The sequence below is a fragment of the Danio rerio genome, chromosome 2, assembly GCF_049306965.1.
Source record: "Danio rerio strain Tuebingen ecotype United States chromosome 2, GRCz12tu, whole genome shotgun sequence".
Taxonomy (NCBI): domain Eukaryota; kingdom Metazoa; phylum Chordata; class Actinopteri; order Cypriniformes; family Danionidae; genus Danio; species Danio rerio.
In genome coordinates this window covers 23,570,281-23,596,378 of record NC_133177.1, presented here as the reverse complement: position 1 = coordinate 23,596,378, position 26,098 = coordinate 23,570,281, and the positions used below count along the sequence as shown (strand labels likewise).

The following is a 26,098-nucleotide window of genomic DNA, read 5'->3' as shown; positions in this document are numbered from 1 at the left end:
AACTAAAGCTGCTTTCAGTTCCATGCTTTGGGTATTAAACAGTCAAGATATGAGATACAAATACATTTATTTCATTCAGGTTTTATTATATACACTACATATAAATATAACAGAACAATGACATTTTGTGTTAGAACAGCTATAAAATGAATTATTACTTGCTATAATGGCCCTGACCATAGAAAAGGGTTGTTTTAGCTTTGTTTCAAAACAAATTTGACATCCAATTTGAGTAAAATATATATAATAAACATCTCCTGAGTTATTTTTAATATATTTTTACCGTATCTCAAACCCAACTGTTGAATTTGTCCATATTTTACCCAAGCCCAGTATAAAATTTAAAGGTGCCATTTACTGCATTGAATCAACGAGTTAAATTGTTCTCTGATATCTGCAAAGTAGGAATGTGGCTTAGGTAAGTTCAAACATTCTCCAGAAATTTTGGTTTTATATGCTCATTTATAAATTTATAAAATTACCCCTAGAATGACAAGCTTACTTTTGACCATATTTGGAATGGTTGTGAATATTAATGAGCTCTGCACTGATGCTCCATCTTGTGTCAATAGCTATGTTTCCATCCACCTCTTTTTATGCACATTTTGGATTTGCGCATAAAAAAACATAACTGAGCGCATAACTGAGTTGGATAAAGTTTTAATTTGATATGAAAAGATGTGCATAAACTATGATGGAAACAATTTTACATTCCAGTAAGCACATTATAAGAGAGAGATCATGTGATGTGCATGAATGGACAAACCAGGAGGCTGAGCACATTGCAAAACATCTGAAATGTTATTTTGGTCATTCTGATTATTTCAGTATTAGTGTTATGATATTATTAATTACCTCCAGAACTGTCAAGCGCATCTGTCCTCCGTGTCTGACACCTTCAAACGCCACCACGTGTTCATTACGTGTCAGCATACTGTCTTCTGAGGTGAAAGTCGTTTATTAAATAAAAAAAAGATTCACACAGCTTCTCATACTGTTGATATTTGGTGCCAGTTAATCAGGAAGGGACAATTTTTTTTCTCTTTGACTGATTGGAAATGCTGCTTTATTAGGCATGTCTTTTATTTGCATCTTTGGATGGAAACATAGCTACCGCCTGCTCAAATACACTGTGATGTACTCTGAAATACACACATGCAAAATAATCACACTTGATTTGTCAAAAAGATTTTAAAAAACTTACTAGCTGAAAAAAATGAGTGAGACACTTTTATGAAACTATAGTAGCCTTTCTCCTGAGTTATCGGCTCATTACAATACAACTTAACAAAAGGGACAGACAGAGATGTATTAAGAGTTGTATATTAAATAAATTAATATTAACCTCTACCTAAACACATGACTTTTCTAAAGTTGTAAAGTTTTGGCGTCCTTCCACTCAAAAGAGCACTCACAAAAGCTGAGTGATATGATATAAACGTACAGTACATTAAACACTTATACTCAAAAGTTTACATGTGTGCATTGCCTCATCACAAACATACACAAGAAATTTCACAATATACATGTTAAAAATAAAAAATATACATCAAAACAGACCTCAAACTAGCACTGAATAAATTGACAATCTGTATATCCTGCATTTTGTGCTATGACAAGTTGGGAACATTCTGTGGTTGCTGCCTGCTTCACAAAACTGCCCCTTTTTAGTCCCTCTGCCTCTCCAGTTACGCGTATCTTGTGCCACACACATAGCATGTTTAATATAAGCTTAGATAGACTTAAAATTAAGTGAGAAAATATCTTTGTTGTAATCTCACTAGGAAATATTGTGGTCAATCAAATGCAACCTGGGACGAGCACATCAATGATCCTGTGTGGAGCGTCAGAGTTTGTGATTTGTTCCGAATGCCCTGTTTTTAACCTTATAGGAGATTTTACACTCACAGGATATACATTAGAAAAGGAAAAACATTGGTGTTTGAGGATCACAGCAAGTCATTTCAGCATGTACTGAAGTCTGATTATTCAGCCATGCCTAGGTATGTCAAGACTTTCATTGTTTAAATGGCACCTTTAAAATAATATCATTGATAGTGAAGTGTTTTTTTTAAAGCTGATTTTGTAAAGTTTTTTCCAGTTTTAAAATATTGCCAGCAGAGGCAGAAGAAGAAGACACATGGTGACAGACACTGATGGACTGCTGTTGCGTTTTGTGGTGGCTGGTGACAGAACTGTCGTATGGGTTGTGGAAACTGTTGAATTCGGTGGAAGGACTGTTGAATTTGGTGGAAAAACTGTTGAGTTTGGTGGAAGGCTCGTTGAATTTGGTGGGAGGTCTGTTGGATTTGGTGGGAGGCCTGTTGGATTTGGGGGGAGGCCTGTTGAATTTGGTGGGAAGATTGTTGAATTTAGAGGATCTGTGGCCAGGTATCTAATAAGAGGACTTGCAACACCAACCCAATAGACAGAGAAATTCTGGACAAAAGTTGCCCTGCAAAAGCATCAAGTTTATTTACACTTAGACAGCAGAAAAAGCACAGCTAAAATCTTGACTGCAATACAGTTCCATTTCACTAAACTTGGGTAAATTAATAGAAAATAATGCAGACTCAATATGTAATTGATTGCCACATACTGCATTTACACCTACATCTACACTGTTCATTAACACAATATATAACAATTAACACAATATAGTCACATGACATACAAAAAATAACATTTGGTCTGATTAGGTTACTTTTTAGCTGAAAGAAACGTTGATGACAGGTTTTAATTAATGCATCAAACTGATATAATTCAAAGGGAATATAAGCATAACAGTCTGAACAAGTGAAATATATGTTACCTGAACTGAATATCCGTGTTGTTAATGTTAGGAGCGTTCCACTGAGCCACAACTGTTGATTTTAATGTACTTGAGTTATGACTGACTGCTGAGCCCTGAAATATAAAAATATAGTTTACCAAATGTTGCTTTATGTTAAGGTGAGTGTAGTACAGCAGAGTGTGTATTGTCTTGTTCGTGTTGTTTTTTGTGTTGTGTGATAATGTTCTGGTAGTCTTATGAAAAAAAAAAAACAAGTTTATTCGAAAAAAGAATGAAGTGTTTAATCTTGTATTTTGTTAATAATAAATGGTAGATTTTGAACATTAAAATAATTGGAAAGTTTACCCAACAATGAAAGTTTTGTCATTGTTTACTCACCCTTTACTTGTTCCAAAGCAGTTTATTCTAAGGCAGATATAATAAAGAATGTTTTAAACCTATAATCATTGACTTCTATAGTAGGAAAGCAAATACTAAAGGCATCAATGATTACAGGTTTCAAACATTCTTCAGTATACTGTGGTTAACAGAACAACAAACAAACAAACAAGTTTGTTTGGAACAAGTAAAGGGTGAGTAAACAGTGACAGATTTTTCATTTTTAGGTGAACTATCCCCTTAGGTTACATAGCAAAACAGTAAGGTGCTGTTACTGTACATAGAACGTTCGAGGTTACAGAAGTAACCCTTCGTTCCCCGAGGAGGGGAACTTCAGTGCTATACAGTGGATTTCATTTTGAAAATCCACGTATGGGAAGGATTCGGTTTAGAAGTCGCTTGTCTGAAAGAGTATTGAACGGGCCAATGAATGCAATGAATTGGCAGTGTAAGCTTGCACAGGTGTGCCTCATTGCCAATTATCCCAGCATATAAGCACACCTGGAGTGAGCAAACATTATCCTTTTAAGCTGAAGAGACTTTCAAACAGCTAAGGCAGGGGTCGGCAACCCGCGGCTCTAGAGCCGCATGCGGCTCTTAAGCGCTGCCCTAGTGGCTCCCTGGAACTTTTTCAAAATATGTTTGAAAATGGAAAACGATGAGGGAGGTAAATATATTTTTTGTTTTAATATGGTTTCTATAGGAGGACAAACAATCTTAACGTTTTCCAATGCTGTAAAAGTGTGTAGAATATTTAATTTCAACATTTCTGTCAACGAAGATTTGCGTCATAGCCTGCGACACACGTTTCGATCAGCAGGGCGGGATGCCAGGCAGGTAGCTGTTGTAAACAAACCGGCGGCTGTGTGATGCGCCATGGAGCGCAAGCTGTCTTTGCCAAAGATGTACGGCGGGGCACGCTTTCTCATTTTCCCTCCCTGAGAGAATTCAAAGAAGCCAATCCCGATCACTCACTCAACGGTGATTATTTACAAGGTGCGATCGTTGATATGCAAACTGCATTTGGGAGCAGATTTTGCGAGTTGCGAAAGCAAAAAACGAGACTGACTTTCCTTGACACACACCCCTGGAGATTGACCCTTCCTTATTGAGCACATTCCCAGGAATGACTCGAGCTGATCTTGAAATGGAAATGGCAGGCTGCATTTTATTGCACTGTTTGTTGCCCAGATAAGGGGCACGTTGTGCACGTTCATTTTGATGTTGTTTTTTTGAATCCTCAAAATAAAAAAAACATTAAAAAAAATCTGATTTCTTTAATTTCATCAAAATTTAATTTCATCATTAAACATAATGCATTAATATTGTAATGAAGTTAAACTTGAACATTAAACATAATGCATTAATATTGTAATGAAGTTAAACTTGAACATTAAACATAATGCATTAATATTGTAATGAAGTTAAACTTGAACATTAAACATAATGCATTAATATTGTAATGAAGTTAAACTTGAACATTAAACATAATGCATTAATATTGTAATGAAGTTAAACTTGAACATTAAACATAATGCATTAATATTGTAATGAAGTTAAACTTGAACATTAAACATAATGCATTAATATTGTAATGAAGTTAAACTTGAACATTAAACATAATGCATTAATATTGTGATGAAGTTAAACTTGATCATTAAACATAATGCATTAATATTGTAATGAAGTTAAACTTGAACATTAAACATAATGCATTAATATTGTAATGAAGTTAAACTTGAACATTAAACATAATGCATTAATATTGTAATGAAGTTAAACTTGAACATTAAACATAATGCATTAATATTGTGATGAAGTTAAACTTGATCATTAAACATAATGCATTAATATTGTAATGAAGTTAAACTTGATCATTAAACAATTCATTAATATACTGTAATTAAGTTAAACTTGAGACGGCATCGTACAACAGAGTAGTCACGTGGCGCGTCATTCTCTACAGGATGCACTGCAGGGAAATGAACATTTAATCATGAAGGCTCAGTATGTATTTGTAGCCAACGAAGTCATTTTTATAGTAGGCTAATATAGCTAATATAAATACATACAGCATGTGTTGCCATCATTATAAGGCTTATATAAGGCTTTTAATTTTTTGCGGCTCCAGACATATTTGTTTTTGTTTTTTTTAGTCCAATATGGCTCTTTCAACATTTTGGGTTGCCGACCCCTGAGCTAAGGGTTAGTCATTATGGCGACGGAGTATAGCACGGAGTATATACAGTGGATTTGATTTTGAAAATCCACGTATGGGAAGACTATGGAAAGCGCCATAATGACTAAACCTTACCAACGCCCCCGATGAGGGAATAGTCAAGCAAGCGTGACGCACCCACATCATGGGAGGCGCGGTCCCCCAACGTGTCCCTGGCCCTAATTTATCCTACTTCAACAGAAGTTTTACCGATTTAGATATATTTTTTGGGAAGCCGTGAGCATCTAGATAATACTAGGAAAATACGACAGTACATTGGGAAGCGTGCAATCCCGATAGGGAGGACGCTGCGGAGGCCATCCGCTACCCAAGGGGGGATAGATGGCAGAATTTACATATGGACTAGCCCTATGAAGGGGGAGTACACATAGAAGAAAAGTGGTTAGCGAAGAGGGAAGACACGGGTCCACCCAGGGGGGGGACTTAACCGTGGCAGAATAAGCATATGGGATCGCCTAGTGGGGATCACGCATAGCAGGCACCTATATCCAAAACACGGGCTGACCAGCAGGCAGACCTACAAAGTAGTGGGCCAGCAGGTGACTCCTCCGCTGAGTCAGTGCTGGGGGCCACGGAGGACTCTGCTGGGCTCACCTGACGGGGAACTTTACTGACAGATAAAAAGGCGCACGTACCTCCGTGTTAGGGAGAATGGCGCAGCAAGCATGTTTCAACACCCTACCGAATTTTTTCCTCAATTACCAAAGGGTTATCTAATACCCTTGAGAAAACCGGCTCCACTCGCAGATTGTAAAACCTTGCAAATGTGTTGGGTGTCGCCCAGCCCGCAGCTCTACAAATGTCTGTTAGAGATGCGCCGCGTGCACGCGCCCAAGAGGATGCAACGCTCCGAATGGAGTGTGCACGCACTCCCGGGGGACACACACTTCTGCTCGACTAAGAGAGTGAAATGGTCTCCACAATCCAGTGGGAAAATCTTTGTTTCGATACGGCACTTCCCTGCTGCCGACCGCCATAACAGACAAAGAGCTGCTCAGATGATCTAAAATTCTGAGTACGGTCCACATAAATGCGCAGAGCGCGAACTGGACAAAGTAAGGAAAGGGCTGGGTCTGCCTCCTCCGGGGGCAGCGCTTGCAGGTTCACTACCTGATCTCTAAAGGGGGTGGTAGGAACCTTGGGCACATAACCCGGGCGGGGTCTCAGGATAACGTGAGAGTAGTCCGGCCCGAATTCCAGGCACGAGTCACTGACCGAAAATGCCTCCAGGTCCCCGACCCTCTTGATGGAGGCCAACGCGACCAGCAGAGCTGTGTTCAGGGACAGAAATCTTAGAGATACTGAATCGAGTGGCTCAAAGGGATCTGCGCGTAACTCGTGAGAACGAGGGCGAGATCCCAAGAGGGCATGAGAGGGGGGCGGAATGGATTAATTCGCCTAGCACCCCTGAGGAACTGGATGATGAGGTAGTGCTTTCCCACGGTGCTGCCAGCTACCGCGTTATGATAAGCGGAGATGGCGGCCACGTAAACCTTGAGAGTGGAGGGCGACAGCCTGCTGTCCAACTTCTCTTGGAGGAAAGAGAGCACAATACTGATCTGGCAGTTTCGGGGTCTTCTCTGCGAGAGACGCACCATTCAGTGAATAGACTCCACTTCAGGCGCACCTCGTGGAGGGGGCTCTAGCCTGAGTGATGGCATTAACCACCGCACTCGGTAGGTTACCTAAGTCTTCCTCGCGTCTAGGGACCACACGTGGAGGTTCCAAAGATCGGGGCGAGGGTGCCAGATGGTACCCTGTCCCAGAGAAAGTAGATACTCTCTCAAAGGGATCTGCCAGGGGAGGGCTGTCGCGAGGAGGGAGAGCTTTGATATCCAGGTCCGGTTGGGCCAGAGGGGCGCAACTAGCAGAACCTGTTCCTTGTCATCCCTGACCTTGCACAGAAACTGCACGAGCAGGCTCACTGGGGGAAACGCATATTTGCGCATGCCCCGAGGCCAGCTGTGGGCCAGTGCATCCGTGCCGAGAGAGCCCTCGTTCAGGGAAAAAAACAACTGGCAATGAACGTTCTCAGGGGAAGCAAACAGATCTATCTGGGCATCCCCGAATCGCGCCCATATCAGCTGAACAGACTCGGGGTGGAGTCTCCATTCTCCAGGGCGTAACAGCTGCCGTAAGAGCGCATCGGCTTTACGGTTGAGCGTGCCTGGAACATGAATGGCGCGCAGCGATTTCAGCCGCGGGTGACTCCAGAGGAGCAGACGGCGGGTGAGCTGAGACATGCGGCGAGACCGCATACCCCCCATGCGGTTGATATATGCCGCCGCCGCTGTACTGTCCGTCCTGACCAGCACGTGTTGCCGCTCCAGCACCGGTAAAAAGCGGTGGAGAGCAAGGAACACTGTCAACAGCTCTAGGCGATTGATATACCAATGCAACTGGGCACCCTTCCACAGGCCCGCAGCTGCATGCCCGCGACACACGGCCTCCCAACCCGTGTTGGAAGCATCTGTTGAAACAACAACATGGCTGGACGCCTGTTCTAGAGGCACACAGGCCTGTAGGAACGAGGGGTTGTTCCAAGGGCTGAGGGCGCAGTAACAGAGACTCAATGTGTGCCTGCGTGCCATGCGCGTCTTGGGACCCGATCGTGAAGCCAGTGCTGGAGTGGTCTCATATGGAGCGATCCGAGCGGTGTGACGGCGGCTGCGGAAGCCATATGCCCCAGGAGCCTCTGAAAGAACTTCAGTGGGACCACTAGTTTGCTGTCGAGCTCTCTCAGACAGCCCAGCAACAGGCGAGCGCTTCAGTTCCTCTGAGAGGTGCGCTACCATGGTGACCGAGTCCAGCTCCATCCTGAGAAAAGAGATCCTCTGCACGGGGGCGAGTTTGCTCTTTTCTCGGTTGACCTGAAGCCCCAGTAGGCGGACATGCCGAAGCACCTTGTCCCTGTGCATAATCAATTGCTCCCGCGAGTTGGCTAAAATCAGCCAGTCGTCAAGATAATTGAGTATGCGGATGCCCGCGAGCCGAAGGGGCGCTAAGGCACCCTCCGCAAGTTTGGTGAAGACCCGCGGAAACAGGGAGAGCCCGAAGGGGAGGACCTTGTATTGCCACGCTCGACCGTCGAACGCAAACCGCAGAAACTGGAGGTGACGTGGAAGAATGGAGACATAGAAATATGCGTCCTTCAGGTCTATGGCTGCAAATCAATCCCGAGGACGAACGCTTTGGAGAATGCGCCTCTGCGTGAGCATTCTGAACGGCAGCTTGTGCAGACAGCGGTTCAAAACGCGCAAAAGGATTGGTCGTGACCCACCGCTCTTTCTGGGTACGATGAAGTATGGGCTGAAAAACCCACTCTCCATCTCGGCTGGAGGAATTGGCTCGATTGCACCCTTCGCCAGGAGGGCAGCAATCTCCTCTCGCAAGACAGGGGCGGACAGGGGTTGACCCTGGTGAAATACACGACCGTGAACTTGGGGGCCGCTTCGCGAACTGAATCGCGTAACCGAGTCTGATTGTGTGTATGAGCCACCGCGAGGGGCTGGCCCGCGCTAACCAGGCAGGCAGAGCCCTCGCTAATGGAATCATCGCTACAATCGCTGACATATCAGCGGTGGGGCAGCGTGGAGTGGGTGTGCTGATCCGGGAAGCACGAGGGTCCCACGGAAGAGCTGGAGGAGAGCGATTCGCTCTGGCTCCGCACCCTGACTCCGGAGAGGAGGCTAGAGGGCTGAGGGAAAGGAGACCGTCCCCCCAGCGCTCGTAAACCACTGGCGAAGCACGTAGAACCTGCGAGCCGGAAGGCTCGGTTCGGCGCGGACTGGCAAGGTTCGTGCTGTCACATCCAGGGAAGGGAAAAAGTTCTCTTTCATTGATGTTTTCATGGCAGTAAAAAGTGCCGTTGGCAATGGGGAGAGCAAGTTCCCTCTTCTCCAGATGGCCTGTCCCAGGGACGCTTCGCGGTCTGTTGCCGGACTTAGCGGCGTTCTGGGCAGGGGGGGCTGCCTGATTCCGAGGTGCTCGACACGCTCGCTTCACCAGAGGCCTGTGCGGGGGCGGTGCAGCTCTTGTAGGCGAACGCCTTCGGCGAGGAGCAGGTATGAAAGGCACGGCGGGCGGAGCGGGCTTACGGACCGCCTATAAGACATCACTCATCAGACTGCTCTCTCACCGCCTCGAATTCCTGGGTGAATACACAGACGGTGTCGCCGAACATGTCAGCTAGGGATATGGGGAAGTCAAGAAAGCGGACTTTGTCGACTTCGCGCATCTCAGCCAGGGGTGGCGCTCCTGGACCACTAGAGTGGACATTGTCCTCCCCAACGCACACGCAGCAGACTAATTAGTCCGAAGAGCTTAGACGGCGGTGGTGCGAAGCTCATAAGCCTGGGTTGGACCCACCCTCGTGCAGCTCGGCCAGCGCCTGCGCTTGGTAGCATTGGTAGGTGGCTATTGCATGCAAGGCGGAAGCAGCCTGGCCCGCAGCCTTGTAAGCTCTAGCTCCGAGGGAGGCAGATAACTTACAGGCTTTGGATGGGAGACGAGGCGGACCCCGCCAAGAAGAGGCGCCGCGCGGATTGACCGCCATCGCGCACTCAACCTGAGGAATCGCCACATACCCCCTGGCTGTTCCACCGTCAAGAGTGGTGAGGGTGGAGGGACACGCAGCACGAGCAGAAAAAAGTGCCCTTCAAGACCGCGTGAGCCTACTGTGCACCTCCGGGAAGAAGGGAACGCCCCTCTAGTCGGTCCGGCCGCGGAGCTGAGGGATAAACCATCTCCAACCCACGGCCGAAGCAGCCCGGGAAAGCATGGCTAACATGTCCGTTTCAGGATCCGTTTGACAGCGCTCACCTGCCCGGAGGGGGCGAGCGGGTCTGGATCATCATCGGACAATGAAAGCCCACCCTCCGATGCCGCGGTGGACGCCTGGTCTCCGGTGTCATCGGGAGTAAGGGCTACCATCTGTTAGACGGATCGCTTCCCCCACCCAAAGCTTGGATGGAGCGCTTAGAGGAGCGGGAGGTCCGCGGGTCCGTGGGCGACGGATTATCTCTTGCTGAAACCCTCAGATCTGCCCGAGTGCCCGCTGCAAAGCAGGGGACAAATGGGGTGGTTCGCCTTTTTGCAAAGGCTAGCCGCGATCTTTACTGCGCAACAGTCATGGCATCGCAATGACAACATGAACTGCCCGCGAGCAGCGCATTAACATGCTGGACCCCCCAGGTATACAACGCAGTGCCCGTGCCCATCATCCGAGGACAGGAAACCACCGCATCCAGAAACGCACAGTCGGAGCGCTTTCCTGAAAAGGACGTGCTGCACTACTGTGTTGCTCTTTCTGTGAAGTTTGCAACTTTATACGCACCGCTCTGGAGGACCGGACCCAAGGAACGCCAGGCAAGGGAGAACCCCAGCTCGACCGTCTGCCGCTGCGTGTACACACTCTGGACCGGGAGAATGCTCTCGTTCGCTCGGAATCGCTAGATCACAGCAGGAGGAACCCTCATCAACTCGATCAGAAAGTCTCTGAAGCAAAAAGGATGGCGTTTACTCGCTCCAGGTGTGCTTATATGCTGGGATAATTGGCAATGAGGCACACCTGTGCAAGCTTACGCTGCCAATTCATTGCATTCATTGGCCCGTTCAATACTCTTTCAGACAAGCGGCTTCTGAACCGAATCCTTCCAATACGTGGATTTTGAAAATCAAATCCACTGTATAGCACTGAAGTTCCCCAACCGAAGGGGAACTTGTGTGTTTGCAACAACAACAGACAACAACAACAAAATCTTTACACACAGAAAGCGGTATATTTGAATGCTGTCACTTTAAGACCTGATTCATGGATCCGATATACAGAGATGTTTACAGTACAGTACGTGACAACAATGTTGACTACAATTTTCTTTTGCTTGTAGAAAGTTCAAATGGAACTCCAAAAATCATGAGAAAAATGCTGTATTGTTAATGCTAGACCAATACTTGGTGATGTCATATCATTAAACAACAACTAAAACATAAAATCTCCCAGGTTTTACCGCCGTATCTGAACCCAACAATTGTTGTTCCCTTTCGCACTAATGATATTTACAGGGGTATATTTTTAGGGCTGGGTATTAAATTTAATCAATTCCACTTATATATTTTGATAGCCAGTTTCGATTATAATGTAGTAAACAAAAAGAAAAAAAAAGAAAAAAACTCAAACATTTACGTCACGTTCACGCTGGTATTAAGCATTTCTTTCAACTTTTAACCTCTTCTCTGATGAGGTCTGTGAGCAGAGATGGCCTCTCTGATATTTGAATCTAATACTGCAAAAGCTGATGCAATTTTTAGAATTTAAAAGAAAAAACAATTTAAAGATTAATCTTTACAAATTAAACACACTTTATGATGGCTATGCATTAACTAATTCAATTATAGATTATTGATTTCTTTTATTTCTGATGTATAGGCTTATACAAACTTTATTTTGTTTTACAGTTTTATATGCGTTCATGTTTATAAAATGTGTTTAACAAATATGTTAGCACATCAAAACTAACTGAATAAGGTGTCTTTGATTAAAAACATTATACAAAATATCAGGAACTGATCATCCAACTATATGTATTAAGGGTGTAACGACACACGTATTCGTATTGAACCGTTCGGTACGAGACTTTTGGTTAAGTACGCATTACAAACGATCTTTAGTTTCACCAGTTACAAACCAAAACCAGCACTGAGCTGCTCAGCTACACGTTTAAAAAAAGTCAAATTAAAACACACAACACATGGTGCAATCTTTTAATTTGATGTTTTGAACCAACCGCAGATGCTTGGTCATGTTCGGTCATGACACCCTGCTTGCAACAATCATAAATTACAATAATTACTCTTAGCTTTGCCACCATTCAATCCCAAATGCAGCCACACATTTGATCAATTCCCAAGGTCCATCTTATAAACTGATTCGTTTACTTTTCAGAATCCTGGTATCTCACCAGCGTTTAATCTTCTGCCAGATTGCCTTGTGAAAAATAAAAAATGTGCACACAGGAAGTAAAAAGCAGAATTAAAATGATTTTTTTTAACAAGTATCAGATTCTTAAGTATCAAATTCCAGACACTGAATCAGATGAAAATGAACCCTTGTGGCTAACTGTGGCTTATTAACAGTTGTTACTGTTGATTAATGATCATTGTCCTTGTTAAATAAAATAAAAAGAAATAAATAAAATAATATATTATCAGTTTATACAGTGTGGATTTTGCACAACACCTTATGTAATCGAACATGTTTCCCTCACCTATCTATTTCCATCTGGACAACTTTTTTGGCATGGTCAGTTACTCTAGCTCACTTTGCAGAGTTTTGTACGAGTCTGATAAAGCAGGGGTTCCCAAACTTTTCAGCCCATGACACCCAAAATAACAATGCCAGTGACTCGTGACCCCCAATATCCTCTGAGGTGGTTATAAATACAAAAACCTTGCATGCAATGGCGCACACCAATAGACCCGAGTCTATTCTTTGTTTAATTGTTTTTAATGTATGTGAGTGTTGTAAATGTGCCCGAAAGTTTTACCTTGTATTATAAAATCAATCTGCAGCATCTGATGCTATTACTGTGTCTTTGATATAATGTAATTACCCCAGGGGTCGCAATCCAATAGAACTAGTAACTACTGTATAAGCTACTATAGTAACTATATAGTATACAGTAACGATAAGCGACAATTCAGACAATAACCTCTCTTCAGTAGGTTATGGATAAAATATGGTAATTTTTATGGTTTAACAAAAATAAACAGATTTTTGGAAATCACCAGGCGACCCCCCCCCCCCCCCCTCTTCATTGTCCTGCGACCCTTCGGGGGGTCGCGACCCCCACTTTGAGAACCACTGCGATAAAGCACAGTTCCACAAAAGAAATTAAGGCAATCTGAAATCAAGATAAAACTATGAGGTCGAACTTTACATTTTCTCAAAAAATGTGCTTGTGAAAACACTATTGTTGTGTTTAGGTAATTGGTTTGCTGGCTGATCTGTACAACTACTCTCGTCTCCTCATGGACATGTACAATAAGGTTGTGTATCTGAAATGTACAAAAAAGTATCCTTTATCTCAAATGTTTAAAAGTGTAGACAGCGCCCTCAAGTGGATTTGTTATTAGCATTTTGTCATTTACACAGAGATGGTAATATTATATATATTTTTTAAATATTATAGTTTTTTGAAAATTGCACTTTGCTTAGCTCTCAAATTAGCTCTCAAATTGCTGACATCATGTACTGTAAATGAACAAACACAAAACAGCCAGTTTTCCAGTATTCTTCAAAATATATTATTTTGTTTTGAACAGAAGAGAGAAACTGATAAAGGTTTGGAGAAAAATGATAAGCAAATCTTTTTTTTGGTAAACTATTCATTCAACTTTAAGCAGTCCGCCACATCAACAGTTGCAGAATTGATTGAGTCGAAGCGTCCTGTAAATTCGGAACAATCTCCAAATTGGAAGTGGTTCCTGATACAAACAACTTCAGTCAAATTTAAATACGAATGTGAAATGAACTGCTGAATATTAGAAAGCAGTCTTGTTTAAAGAGTTTTGAACATAGGATTGTATAGCGATCGGCTTCAACCACCCCAATTCACACAAATGGTCATTTCAATGTTTGAATGTTCTAAATTAACCAATCTGACTTTAACTATCATGTTTCATATCATTTGAAATTTCTCAGTGCGATTGGTACAATGGTCTCATTCTCTCAGAAATAGACATAATCAAAACAATAAATATATAACTTCAGGCGTCTTTTGAACCACTGTGACTTTTCCACAGGCAGCACTAAGTGTGAATGCCTTTTGTTATGCACACACCCCCTTCCTTGAGGGAATTCTTGGAATATTTAAGGTAAGGTTTGAGAAAGGCTCAGGGCGATTCTGCTTACCCAGATCAGCCCATAACATGGAGCTTGCTCCATGTTATGTATATTTTGAAGTCAGGTATGCATCTTTTCATCTTGGATTTATCTTTGATAATTTGATGTTTTGTATTGATCGTTTATGAATTGACTGATTGAATTGGCATAATACATTTTCCTGACCAATAAATTGTTATGTTTTGAATTATTCAAACAGAGTTCTAGTTATTATCTCTAGTAGATTGTGGTAATTTCATAACACCACAAGCCCCTGTACAGGTTAGTAGCGGACTAGAACACGATAGACGGAGCATTGCGGCACACTGTACGATGTCTTTAGAGCTCCGACTAACACATTGGCATTAATTCATGTATACTTAGACTGTAAAAGGATATCTAAGGGGATAGTCCTTCACCCGATAAACTTATAATACTATTTAGATAGTATAGTGATTATTCAAAGTTACTAATAGTTTAAATACGACTGGTCTGCTTAATTCTATAGTAATGATCACTATATGACTAAATAGCTCTGTTTGATTTAGGAGGTAGCAGATCTATGGGGACCGCATAAAAAATATCCTAATCTGAGTAAGTAGGGTTCTGCCGTTTTAGGATAGCGGTCAATCGCCACTGTTTAGTGACCAAGACTGACATGCTTGTGCTTAAGAAATTGTATACTCGGCCGGTACAAGATTCAGGATGTTATTGGAATCCCAATGAACGAGAATAACATAAAATGATGAACCGAAGAGAATATTCAATCATAATCTAAACTAATGTGAAAGGAAACAAAATAACCTTCTCAATGTTTTATAATTGGAGTCAGATAAAACGAGGATAAATATATTAATATTCTAAACCACCTCATACTAAAATTGGAGTCAGATATGAGTTAAGTTTAATATAGATCAACATTGTGCACTGGAAAGACCGAACATGCAGTGAACCTTCATCCACCAGTGGATACCGTCATTGGACCAACTGGCTGGACCCTACACACATTACAATATCGAGTACAATGAAAACTGTTATACATATCTTACCTCCGTTCCACAGTTGAGTAATTGAGAACTGTTTCCAACGATTGTAAAAGTTCCTACTGGTTCCATCCCATTTCTGGCCTGAAGAAGAAAGCCCCTAAACTCAGTGTTATTCCCTTGTAGTGTCACTAATCAAAAAAAAGTATAATTAATAAACAAGTAATTAAATAAAAGGAGAATAGCAGATTAAATTCCAGTGTGAAAATGTATAGCAACTCTACAAGAAAGGCTCTAAAATCATGTATTTCCAGACTTTCACACTAGTTAATGTATTTACTAACATGAACTAAGAATGAACAATACTTGTATACAATCATAGATCAAAATGTAAAATGCTAATCGATGGTGTTTATCTTTAGTTAATGCACAGCAAATTAACAGAAATTAACATTGAATGACTTTGTCTTATTAACTGTGTTTATTAACTAATGCTTACAAAGATTAATAAATACTGTGATACAAGTATAGAGTTCACTGTTTGTTCCAAAAAAAGAAACATTATTGTAATTGTTACCATTTATTTATGTTTTTACAGACGCTATTACTAACCTGTGATCACCTGCCCATCAGTGTAGTATAAGACATCTGAGGTTACAGTATATGGAGAATCTAAGTTAGTCGACGAGTAAGTCCCATTATGTCCTGGAACCATAGATGAACACACACCACTAACCCGTCCATGAGGGTATGCAGTTACAGCCTGAAGATTCAGGACAAAAACCAGGAGGACAAACTGTATATACATCTAAAACAAGAAAAGTCCATTTTAATAGCAAATTGATATCAATCAATTTATAACAATGTAAATCAATATAAAAAATTTTTGAAATCGGAATTAATAACCGGAAATAAAAATTTATAAAATATATATCAAACATACTAAATATAATAAATATAATTTATAATATAATATAATATAATATAATATAATATAATATAATATAATATAATATAATGTAATAAAAAAGGCACTGACCTTCACCAAACCCAACAGCAACGTTTCCAGTAAGTGACACAGTCTGACGAATATCAGGAAGAACAGGATTTTATATATGTTCTACCAAGAGTATAAACAATGACCTCATGGAAAAAAAGAGAAAAGAAAAAGCCAAAACATCCTTATAGCTACCGTATAATGATAAGTAAAAGGAAGTGGATATATGTGTTATGAGTAAATAAAACCTTCAAGTATGTTTTGCATGAAGGTTGTCACTCCTTGATTTGTAACCTTAAATATTTAATAATGGACCAACGGAATTCAGTTATCTAAAACTAACAGAGATTGCCGGAATGTGGTACAGTTTATATGCACTTTTTATTAGACAAAATTCTTGGAGTGATAAGATGTTCGATTGCTCAGGAGTAAATCAGTTGCTGGATTCTCGGCCGACTTTCGGTTTTGTAAAAAAGAAGAAGAAAAAGCAGACATGTTTACTGTATATCATCAACCTGTATATTACAAATGACTCAGTGGAGTTTTAATTGTAAATCAATGTTTAGGATTACAATGTACCAAAATAGAAATCTTTGTGATGAGGTAAATACAACAGAAAGAAAAATAAACAAACAAATGTAAGTTCTACTTTACATAATTCAATTCAGGGAATAGTAATTCTGGATCCATAATCCTGGACCAGGCCGTATCCTGAGCAGATTCTCTGGTGGTCATGGAGGAGTGGGAAGCATGAGGCTGATTCTTAAAAGAACCCACTGACAGACGAGTTCAGAGATGCGTCATTCGCTCACGCAACAAGCCAGAATGAAAACAAAAGAACCGCCATGTTTTAAATACACAGCCGGGAGATAACAGCGTAATTATATCTACATAAATTAACGAACCACGGTCAACCAGGGCTCAAACAAACCTTGTCGTCGTCTTGATGAACAGCCACAAAGCAAGAAAAAGAGCAGATTTTACCATGTGCCCCAAATTTTTTTACGAGCCAGACTGAAGCGCGAGCGGTTTCGCTTTCGTTTCTGCGCTCGCCGCACGTCTATATTTGAAATAACAACCTTCTTGAGCTGATGATAATAACGTGTGCTTGATTATTGACCTGCTTTTGAAACCCAATACTGTCAAAAAACTGACAAACGCAAGAGCGACACGCAAAATAACAAAGGAGAAGCCAGAAAAAAAAGGAGCACATTATTTTTTCAGCAAACGTGAACAAACTGCCATGTTTAACTATTATCATTACCTTTTGGACTATTATGAACTCGGAATGAGGGAATTATTCTCCAACAAGAGGTACACGTGTTGCTGAAGATTAAAGTCACATAAGAGAGGTCTGCTCTAACTGTGGGCTTTATTTTGTGTTGTTTTTGAACCTAAATAAGGACTAAATGTATGCTGTGAGTAGTTTTTCTGTAAGTGGTAACACATCAGAGACTGTAAGGGTCTGTCTGTGTTCATATATGTTGCATTTATTTATTTCATATAATCGCAGTCGTTACAGTAGGCTTTTTTGCATTGATCTGATTTCGCATAGATTTTTCATTGATCTGCAGTTGTAATCAACTCATGTTCATAGAAAAGTTAGTAATAAACATTTGAGTATTTATGTGTATAAAGCGTCTGTTTTGTGAGAAGTGCTTCTTTAGGTGTGGAAGCACAAGCCTAATAAAGGAGGCCTTTACCGACCCATACCGTACCGTACCGTACTGTACCAGTACGTGGAAACAAGCCATTAGTGTTTGGACTTTTAGCAGTGACAGTTAAACTGAACTGAACTAAACTTAACTTAAACATTGAAAACTGAACTGAAGGTTTCAATTTACTAAAGTTTCTATGTTAAACTACTTTGACACAATCTACATTGTAAAAGTGCTGTAGAAGCAAAGATGAATTGAATTTAACAATAATAATACAAAAAAAAAAACAGTCAATTCTGTATTAGTGTTTAATTTTAGCTTTAAATTTTAAGTATATTTGAATGAAAATTTCAAAATAGTGAAATTAAGTAAAACATACTCAACTTAATTCACTGTTCAAATTCAATTTCATTATTTCTATTTGATTTCTTTTGTTTTATTATTTTTTAATCTTAGGTCTTGTAACTTTCTGCTTTATTACAGTTCATTTTCTACTCAAAATGACACATTCACATAAAAAGGGCTGTGATTGTGTATTTTGTAACACATATTGATGTTTCTGTGTACAGTAGCTTATAACCAGCCGTTTTAAAGTTCTCTCTTTTTCTTAGAAAGTTTAACATGGCAAATACCAAAGTCCAAACACTGAAATATTTAACAGGTGGGATGCTTTGATATTTTATTTAGAGTTAATTATTGAAAGATATAGGAACTAAAAACAAATGTACTGTATTTACTGCAGAACGTTTTTCTTTTTAATGTGAAAACATTATCAGATTTTACATTTTGAGGCTTTCCGGATGATTTTTGAAGACTAACATGTGTATATGAATACATTTCAGTATGGGAAATTCTAAAAGTTCCTAAATATTATCACTATATATATATATTATATAGTGATGTTTAGGAGGCCATGATGCAAAGAGGCCAGTGGGCAAATTAAACCCATACTCTTTTTCGAAGGATATCCTGGGATATTTAAAACCACAGAGAGTCAGGAACTCTGTTTAATGTCTCATGCGAAAGACAGCACTCACTGAGCAGTAGAGTTCCCTTCATTATACTGGGGCATTAGGACCCACACAGAAAATAGGTTGAGCACCCCCTGCTGGTCTAACTAACACTTCCGGCAGCAACCTAACTTTGCCATGTGGGCTCCCATCCAGGTACTGACTAGGCACAGCCCTGCTTAGCTTCAGTGGGTGACCATGTGAGAGTTACAGAGAGCTAGTTACTAGCTATTTATTTATCGGATAAAACTCCATTTACTTTGTAAATAAATAGCCAGGAGGAATCATACCAGGTAAAAGGACACAGACACTGGAGATCCCAAGAAGAGAGGTAAGTCAATTTAAAAGGGTCACAAAACTCCAAAAACAATTTTCTGAGATGTTGACAGACATATATATGCCCGACGTTGCTAAAACTACTATTAGGACACATATTTCACTAAGTGAAAATTGGTTGTTTTTGCGTTGTTTTGAACAAATTCATTTTTCCAATGTGAAAATAAATTTTGAAGCAACGTCACAGTGATCTTTGTGTAAATTCCAGCATGGAGATTGACAGTCTGTGACAGTATTGAGTTTCCAACATTAATTTATGAGAAAGACTTGGTTCAAACCCATCAGCGCACTCTATTGTTAATGAGATGCAACTTCATTAATACGCATGATACAGCTTCAAAGACTCTTTTTACCAATTACAGTGTTCAGAAAGACATCACAACTAGTGCTTGTAGTCCTTCAGGTGTAAAGAGGTTGGACACATGACGTGCAGGTGCGGGGCTAATCAGTCAGGTGACTGTAATGATGCTGAATCAGGTGATTGCAGAAGGATAAGACCTGGCATGCCTGTGACAAATATCAAATTTCAGTCATATTTTATGTTAATGTGTACAAACCATTAACTAAGTATATATTAGTCATTTGCTACTTATTTGTAGTTATTATGTCAGTAACTGGGATAAAGTATTGTGTAGGATTAAAGCCGTGCAGAATAAAATCATACTTAACACCAGGGGTGCCCAAACATTTTCTTATAAAGGGCCAAAAGTAAATATTGAAAACTGTATTACATCAAAGTTGCCATGAATAATTTCCTAATTTATTTAAACAAAAATATAAAATAAAATAAAATAGAAAAAATGATCCCACTTTATATTAAGTGGCCTTAACTAATATTTACTTACACAGAAATAATAGTATGTTACAATGTACTTATTGTGTAAATACATGTATTTACTGTTTGTAATTAACTTTTGTAATTACATTTGTAAATACACTGTTGACCATCCCTTACACCTTAACCCACCCTTAAACCTACCCATGCCACCAAACCTGTCCATAACCCAACCTCTATCCCAACTCAAAAGCACCACAAGTGTTCTCAAATACATTATAAACACAGTAAGTACATTGTATTTATTTTTTGATGTAAGTACATAGTAGTTAAGGACACTTAATATAAAGCGGGACACAATAAAACTATATATATATATATATATATATATATATATATATATATATATATATATATATATATATATATATATATATATATATATATATTTATATATATATATATATATATATATATATATATATATATATATATATATAAAAAATATAAAACTCCATTTTACAATCACATGCTTGAATGGTGTACCAATGGAAAGAGTTAGCTCTAATAAATATCTAGGGATTGACGAGAGATTAGCCTTTGATATACACATTGACAAGTTATTGATAAAGCTTGGGCTGAAATTTAGTTTTCTTCTCCCGTTCAAAAAATAGTTTTCCATAAGGCCACAAGAAAGAGTACATTCTTGACTGTAATTGATGATGGTGATCATCTAGATATGCATGCAGCTGCTACTCTACTTAGAAAACTAGATTCTGTTAATCGCACAGAAATACACTTTGTCACAGGTGCAGATTCACAGACGCATCAGTGTATTTTTTACAATTCCTTAGATTGGTTATCTTTATATGAAAAGATAAAATTACATTTGTACTTATTTAGTTTAAAGGATTTACCATCCGATCTTTCTAATTTGCTAACATTTCACATAAACAATTAACACACTACATTTGTTTCCTGTATTCGGTTAACAGTCCCAAGGGTATTGTCAGAACTTGGCAAATGTTTTTTTTTTTTTTTTGTTCCTTTTATTCTCTTAGGGCTTGGAATGATCTGCAAAATCAGCTTAATCTTGACACATCTCCGACTCTGAGTACCTTTAAATTAAAATCTTCTGTAAAACGTCTTAAAGAATACTTTTATGAATGGTGATTTTGTAATTTTGTGGTTTTGTTGCGATTTTTGTGTAGAGCTTTATGTGCTGCCTGCTGTCTTGACCAGGTGTCACTGGAAGATTAGACAGTACCGTCTCAATATGATCTCTTGATTAAATAAATGAAAATAATGATAATAATAATAATAATATGGTAACACTTTAGAATAACTATTCATTATAACAAAATAATAGACCATTAATAAACAGTTAGTTAATGGGTTATAAATGACTTCTTAAATAAAAGTTAATAGTTTAATTACTGTGTAATGTATAATGTATAACTGTGCCTTATACATAGCCAACAGATAACTTACAAGCTGTTAGTTAACAAGTATAAATGACTTGTAAACTGTATTTTAATGATTTATAACTATAACTAATAAATTAGTAATATATCATGAACAAGCTGTTAGTAAATTTCTTAATAAAGACTTGTTAAGTATCAGTTAATGGTTTATATAAGTTATTGGGACGTTATTCTAAAATTGCAATTATTCTTCATTTATTACATACATAAGCTAATAACTAGCACTTAACTAATTTATTAACTCAAACTTTACATATCAGTTGTTCATAGTTTGTTTACCATCTACTAATACCAGTGAAACTTTGTAGAACAGCAAATGGATGGAACGAGTTCAAGCTACAGACATTTGATTGTAAACATTTGACATTTTTGTACCTTAACCTTGTTCCACTCATAGGCTTTTCTGTGTGCTGGATTTTACCAAAGAAACTTCACAGATGAAATGTTGAATGTTGTGTTTAATGTATAGAAACACACATACTGAGCCATCACATGACAGAACAGCAGGATACAACAGAATACAAACCCCTGAAGTGCTAAACATGAAAACAAAATAAATAAAGATGTATCTCATTAAAGTTCTACAAAGTTTCACTGATATTAGTAGATGGTAAACAAACTATGAACAACTGATCTCTAAAGTGTGAGTTAATATATTAGTTAAGTGTTAGTTATTAGCTTATGTATGTTATTGGGATGTTATTCTATTGTAAATATTCCTCATTTACTAACAGTTAATAAATGAAGAATAATTGCAACTAGTATAACATCCCAATACGTATATAAACTATCAACTGATACTTAACAAGTCTTTAGTAAGTAATTTACTAACAGCTCGTTTATGATATATGACTAATTTATTAGGTATAGCTATAAATAATTAAAATGCAGCTTACAAATCATATATAATTTGTTAACAGCTTGTAAGTTACCTTTTGGCTAGATCTATAAAGCACAGTTATAAATAATTAACAAACTATTAACTTTTATTTAACAAGTCATTTATAACTCATTAACTGTTTATTAGTAATCCATTAACAAGTTATAACGCATAGTTATTCTAAAGTGTTACCCATTTTTGTAGCTCAACAATAAGACAACCAAACAAAAGGTTAAATATAAATGATAATTTCTGTTAAAGGAATTTCCTTAACCCTTCACAATCATTTTCCCTGGTGGGCCAAATCAAAGGATACAAAGGGCCATCTTTGTCCCGCAGGCCCTAGTTTGGGCAACTCTACTTTACACTCTAAAAAAATATTGCTGACTGAAATTTTTTAGTTGAATCAAATGAACTTTTCTAGTCACCTCAACTTACATCACTCAAACTGACAAACTATTAAGTTAGACTTTGTAAAACTTCAAATAATTAGTTGAAAGCTGACTAACTTATTAAAATAAGCTAAATCAACATAAAAAATGCCCTGACGTTTTGTCATTAATTTGTTTACAGTGTAAAAGCAAATAGCCAATATCTTAACCCTAAAACAGTCAGCGTATCCTAATAATAATAATAATAATAATAATAATAATAATAATAATAATAATACATGCATTTTGAGACGCTGTGAGAGATAGTGAAAGTGTAAGTCTAATTTCTGGGCATCAATATGTAAAGTCATTTCATTTGTTGTGAATGCCTACATCAGGTGACTTTGTTGATACATTCTGTGTTTAGCCAACAGGCAACACTTAAAAATAGCATGGCTGCCTTTTACGAGAAACTACTCGACTTCAAGTAAAAGTTGATCTATTTATAACATAGAGTTAACAGTTCAATACTTCAAAATCTTCTTAAATCTTAGTTTACATTTAATAAGTGAGCCATTTATTTAATCAGTACACTGAATTCATTTAGAAGTCAGGAATAAATGGATTTTTTTCATGAAATTACTGTGACCTTCTAGGGTAGACGGAACAGTCACAAGTTTATAAATCTGAGGCCTTATCAGATATAGCTGAGGTAATGTACAGTTGAAGTCATAATTATTAGCCCCGCTTTGAATTTTTTGTCTTTTTAAAATATTTCCTAAATGATGTTTACCAGAACAAGCAAATTTTTACAGTATGTCTGATAATATTTCTTCTTCTAGAGAAAGTCTTTTTTGTTTTTATTTCGGCTTGAATAAAAGCAGTTTTAAATTTTAAAAAACATTTTAAGGTCAAAGTCATTAGTCCCTAAAGCTATGTATTTTTTTCAATAGTCTACAGAACAAACCATCATTATAGAATAACTTGCCTAATTACCCTAACCTGCCTAGTTAACCTAATTAAATAGCCTGATCTTACAAGGAAATGTTGTGAGGTTTACGTTGTTTAGTGGCTAATTCGTACGAATTCATACGAGTTTAGTCGTACAAAAACACACAATTTTAAAATGGAGGCGTGGCACCTAACCCCACCCCTAACCCCAACCGTCATCGGGGGATGAGAAAATCGTACTAAATTGTACGAATTAGATCGTACAAATTCATAAGAATTAGCCACCAAAGCAAAAAGTTACGAATTGCCGTGAGATTGTGTTGAATTAACCTAGTTAAGCCTTTAAACATCACTTTAAGCTGTAAAAAAACATCTAGTCAAATACTGTGTACTGTCATCATGGCAAAGATAAAATAAATCAGTTATTAGAAATAAGTTATTAAAAGTATTATGTTTGGAAATGTGTTAAAAAAATCTCTCCGTTAACTTGGGGAAAAAATAATACAGGGGGGCTAATAATTCAGGGGGCTAATTATTCTGACTTTAACTGTATATAGCCATGATTTAGCAAAAACATTACTACAAACAATGCAAATGAATTTAATTTAGTTATATTTTAATAACTTTTTTCTATTTCATTATCTTTATAATCCTAGTTTGTCATACTACATTAGTCTTTTTACTCTCTTTCTTATTTGTGTATGTATTCTTTAAATATTCTAAATTCTTTAAATTTCTAATTGTTTTGTTTTTCTTTTCAGTATGTACACATTATAGAAACTTAATTTCATCCACCTATTTTTAGTTTTGAATATTGCATTAAAATGTTAATGGAAATGTAGAGATGTGCCTAAACTTAAAATATACTTTTTATTGATAAGAACTAAAAAAAAGGAAACTTCGATGGAAACACATTTACAGAAAAAAATGTCGGCATGTGCATTAAAAAAGTCACGTGATTTTGTTTTAACATGCGATAATAAAAAAATTTGCTTGATTGGGACGGCACGACTGGAAAATGGACCACATTTCTGAAATATTGGGCCCTATCATACACCCGGTGCTAGTTTTACCTTGGCGCAAGAGTCGTTATGATGTTTTGCGCCACGCTGTTTAAATAGCAAATGCATTTGCGCTCATATGTGCGCCCATAGGTGTTCTGGTCTAAAAAGGAAGGCGTTCTGAGGCACATTGCTGGCGCGTTGCTATTTTGAGAAACTATAATGGATTTTTCAATAGACCAAAACAAACCCAGTCTATTGTCCAAAACAGAGCGCGTTAGTTGTGCGCCTGGCTTACCCACTGCTTAATACACACAAGATGAAGAGCATTATGCAAATATCTGTACATATAAAAAAGAATTAAAATATTAAGGATATATATAGGATATAATAAGGAAATATATAGGATAGAAATATAAATGATTAAAATATTACAAAACATATTATTTTCTAGCCTACATAAATATAGAACCCCCTGCCTTCATGCCTTCTTTCGGTGGGCTTTTTCAGTTTATTCATGACAATTTGCTTTTCTATAATGTCATCATTATTATTATTTATTATATCTATATTTATATTTGTTTTATTTGTTTTATATTTGCTTAGATTTGCCCACCTGTCAGGTTTCAGACCATATAGGGCACAGCATGTGTGTTTAAATATAACTCAGTTGTTTGACCACAGTTATTATTGTTCATTTATTCGTTTGCTGGAAATTAGAACTGAATTTAGAAATAGTTTTGAAACAAATCTTTGCGCTTCACAAACAAAATTAATTATTTATAGGCTAATTGATGTCTGTGTGTACAAGGTTTCCCTATCCACGAGAGCGAAAGTGAAAGTAGATAATGAGAGGCCTTATCTCTCATTCTCACGCAGCAGATGCTCTGTTTAACTGTTTTCTTGCTAGTGAAATGCTCAGTTTTTCAATTACAAAGTCGTCATGTAAATAGCAAATGCGCTTATGGCGCGACGAAACTGGCTCTTAAAGGGAATGGGAGATGAGACTCTGATTGGTTTATTCTCAAAACACACCTTTAGCTCAGTAAGAAAAAAAGCTCAACCCTTTTAAACCATGTGACATGGCGCAAAGCGGATTTTTCCGTCCTTATATTAGCACAAGTGGATTCTGACATGCCCTGAAAGCGTTTGCACCCTGCGCCTTGCACTTTCCGCATGGACCGTCAAAATAAAGCCCATTCTTTTGGTCAGCCTAAAATCCATCATCAAAGCGGCTCAGTATTACAAATTCCATTTCTCTTTTTGCTGTTATGTGCCACTTTATTATGAAGTGACCATTTTGTTCTCTTGACCCATTGTATGAAAACTTTATTTATTGCGATCATGCTTTATTCGCAGA

General features: G+C 38.4%; 1 protein-coding gene across 1 annotated transcript; it reads right to left on the bottom strand.

Annotated features, from left to right (window-relative positions):
• Positions 1-50: 50 nt before the first annotated feature.
• Positions 51-16,359, bottom strand: si:ch73-14h1.2. Its single transcript, XM_003197849.2, has 5 exons — positions 16,315-16,359; positions 15,888-16,083; positions 15,342-15,466; positions 2,813-2,907; positions 51-2,455 (listed from the first exon to the last, which is right to left on the bottom strand). Exons 2-5 carry the CDS (start codon positions 16,081-16,083, stop codon positions 2,104-2,106), a joined length of 768 nt encoding a protein of 255 aa, XP_003197897.2. The 5' UTR covers positions 16,315-16,359; the 3' UTR covers positions 51-2,103.
• Between the last annotated feature and the right edge of the window lie 9,739 nt (positions 16,360-26,098).

What these genes read in the sequence shown, in the direction of transcription:
- si:ch73-14h1.2 (XM_003197849.2), bottom strand. Translation starts at nt 16,083, where the DNA reads ATGTATATACAGTTTGTCCTCCTGGTTTTTGTCCTGAATCTTCAGGCT. An exon ending in TGATGGGCAGGTGATCACAG is followed by an intron (nt 15,467 to 15,887) that starts GTTAGTAATAGC and finishes TTTTTTGATTAG; the next exon opens with TGACACTACAAGGGAATAAC. An exon ending in TACTCAACTGTGGAACGGAG is followed by an intron (nt 2,908 to 15,341) that starts GTAAGATATGTA and finishes TTTATATTTCAG; the next exon opens with GGCTCAGCAGTCAGTCATAA.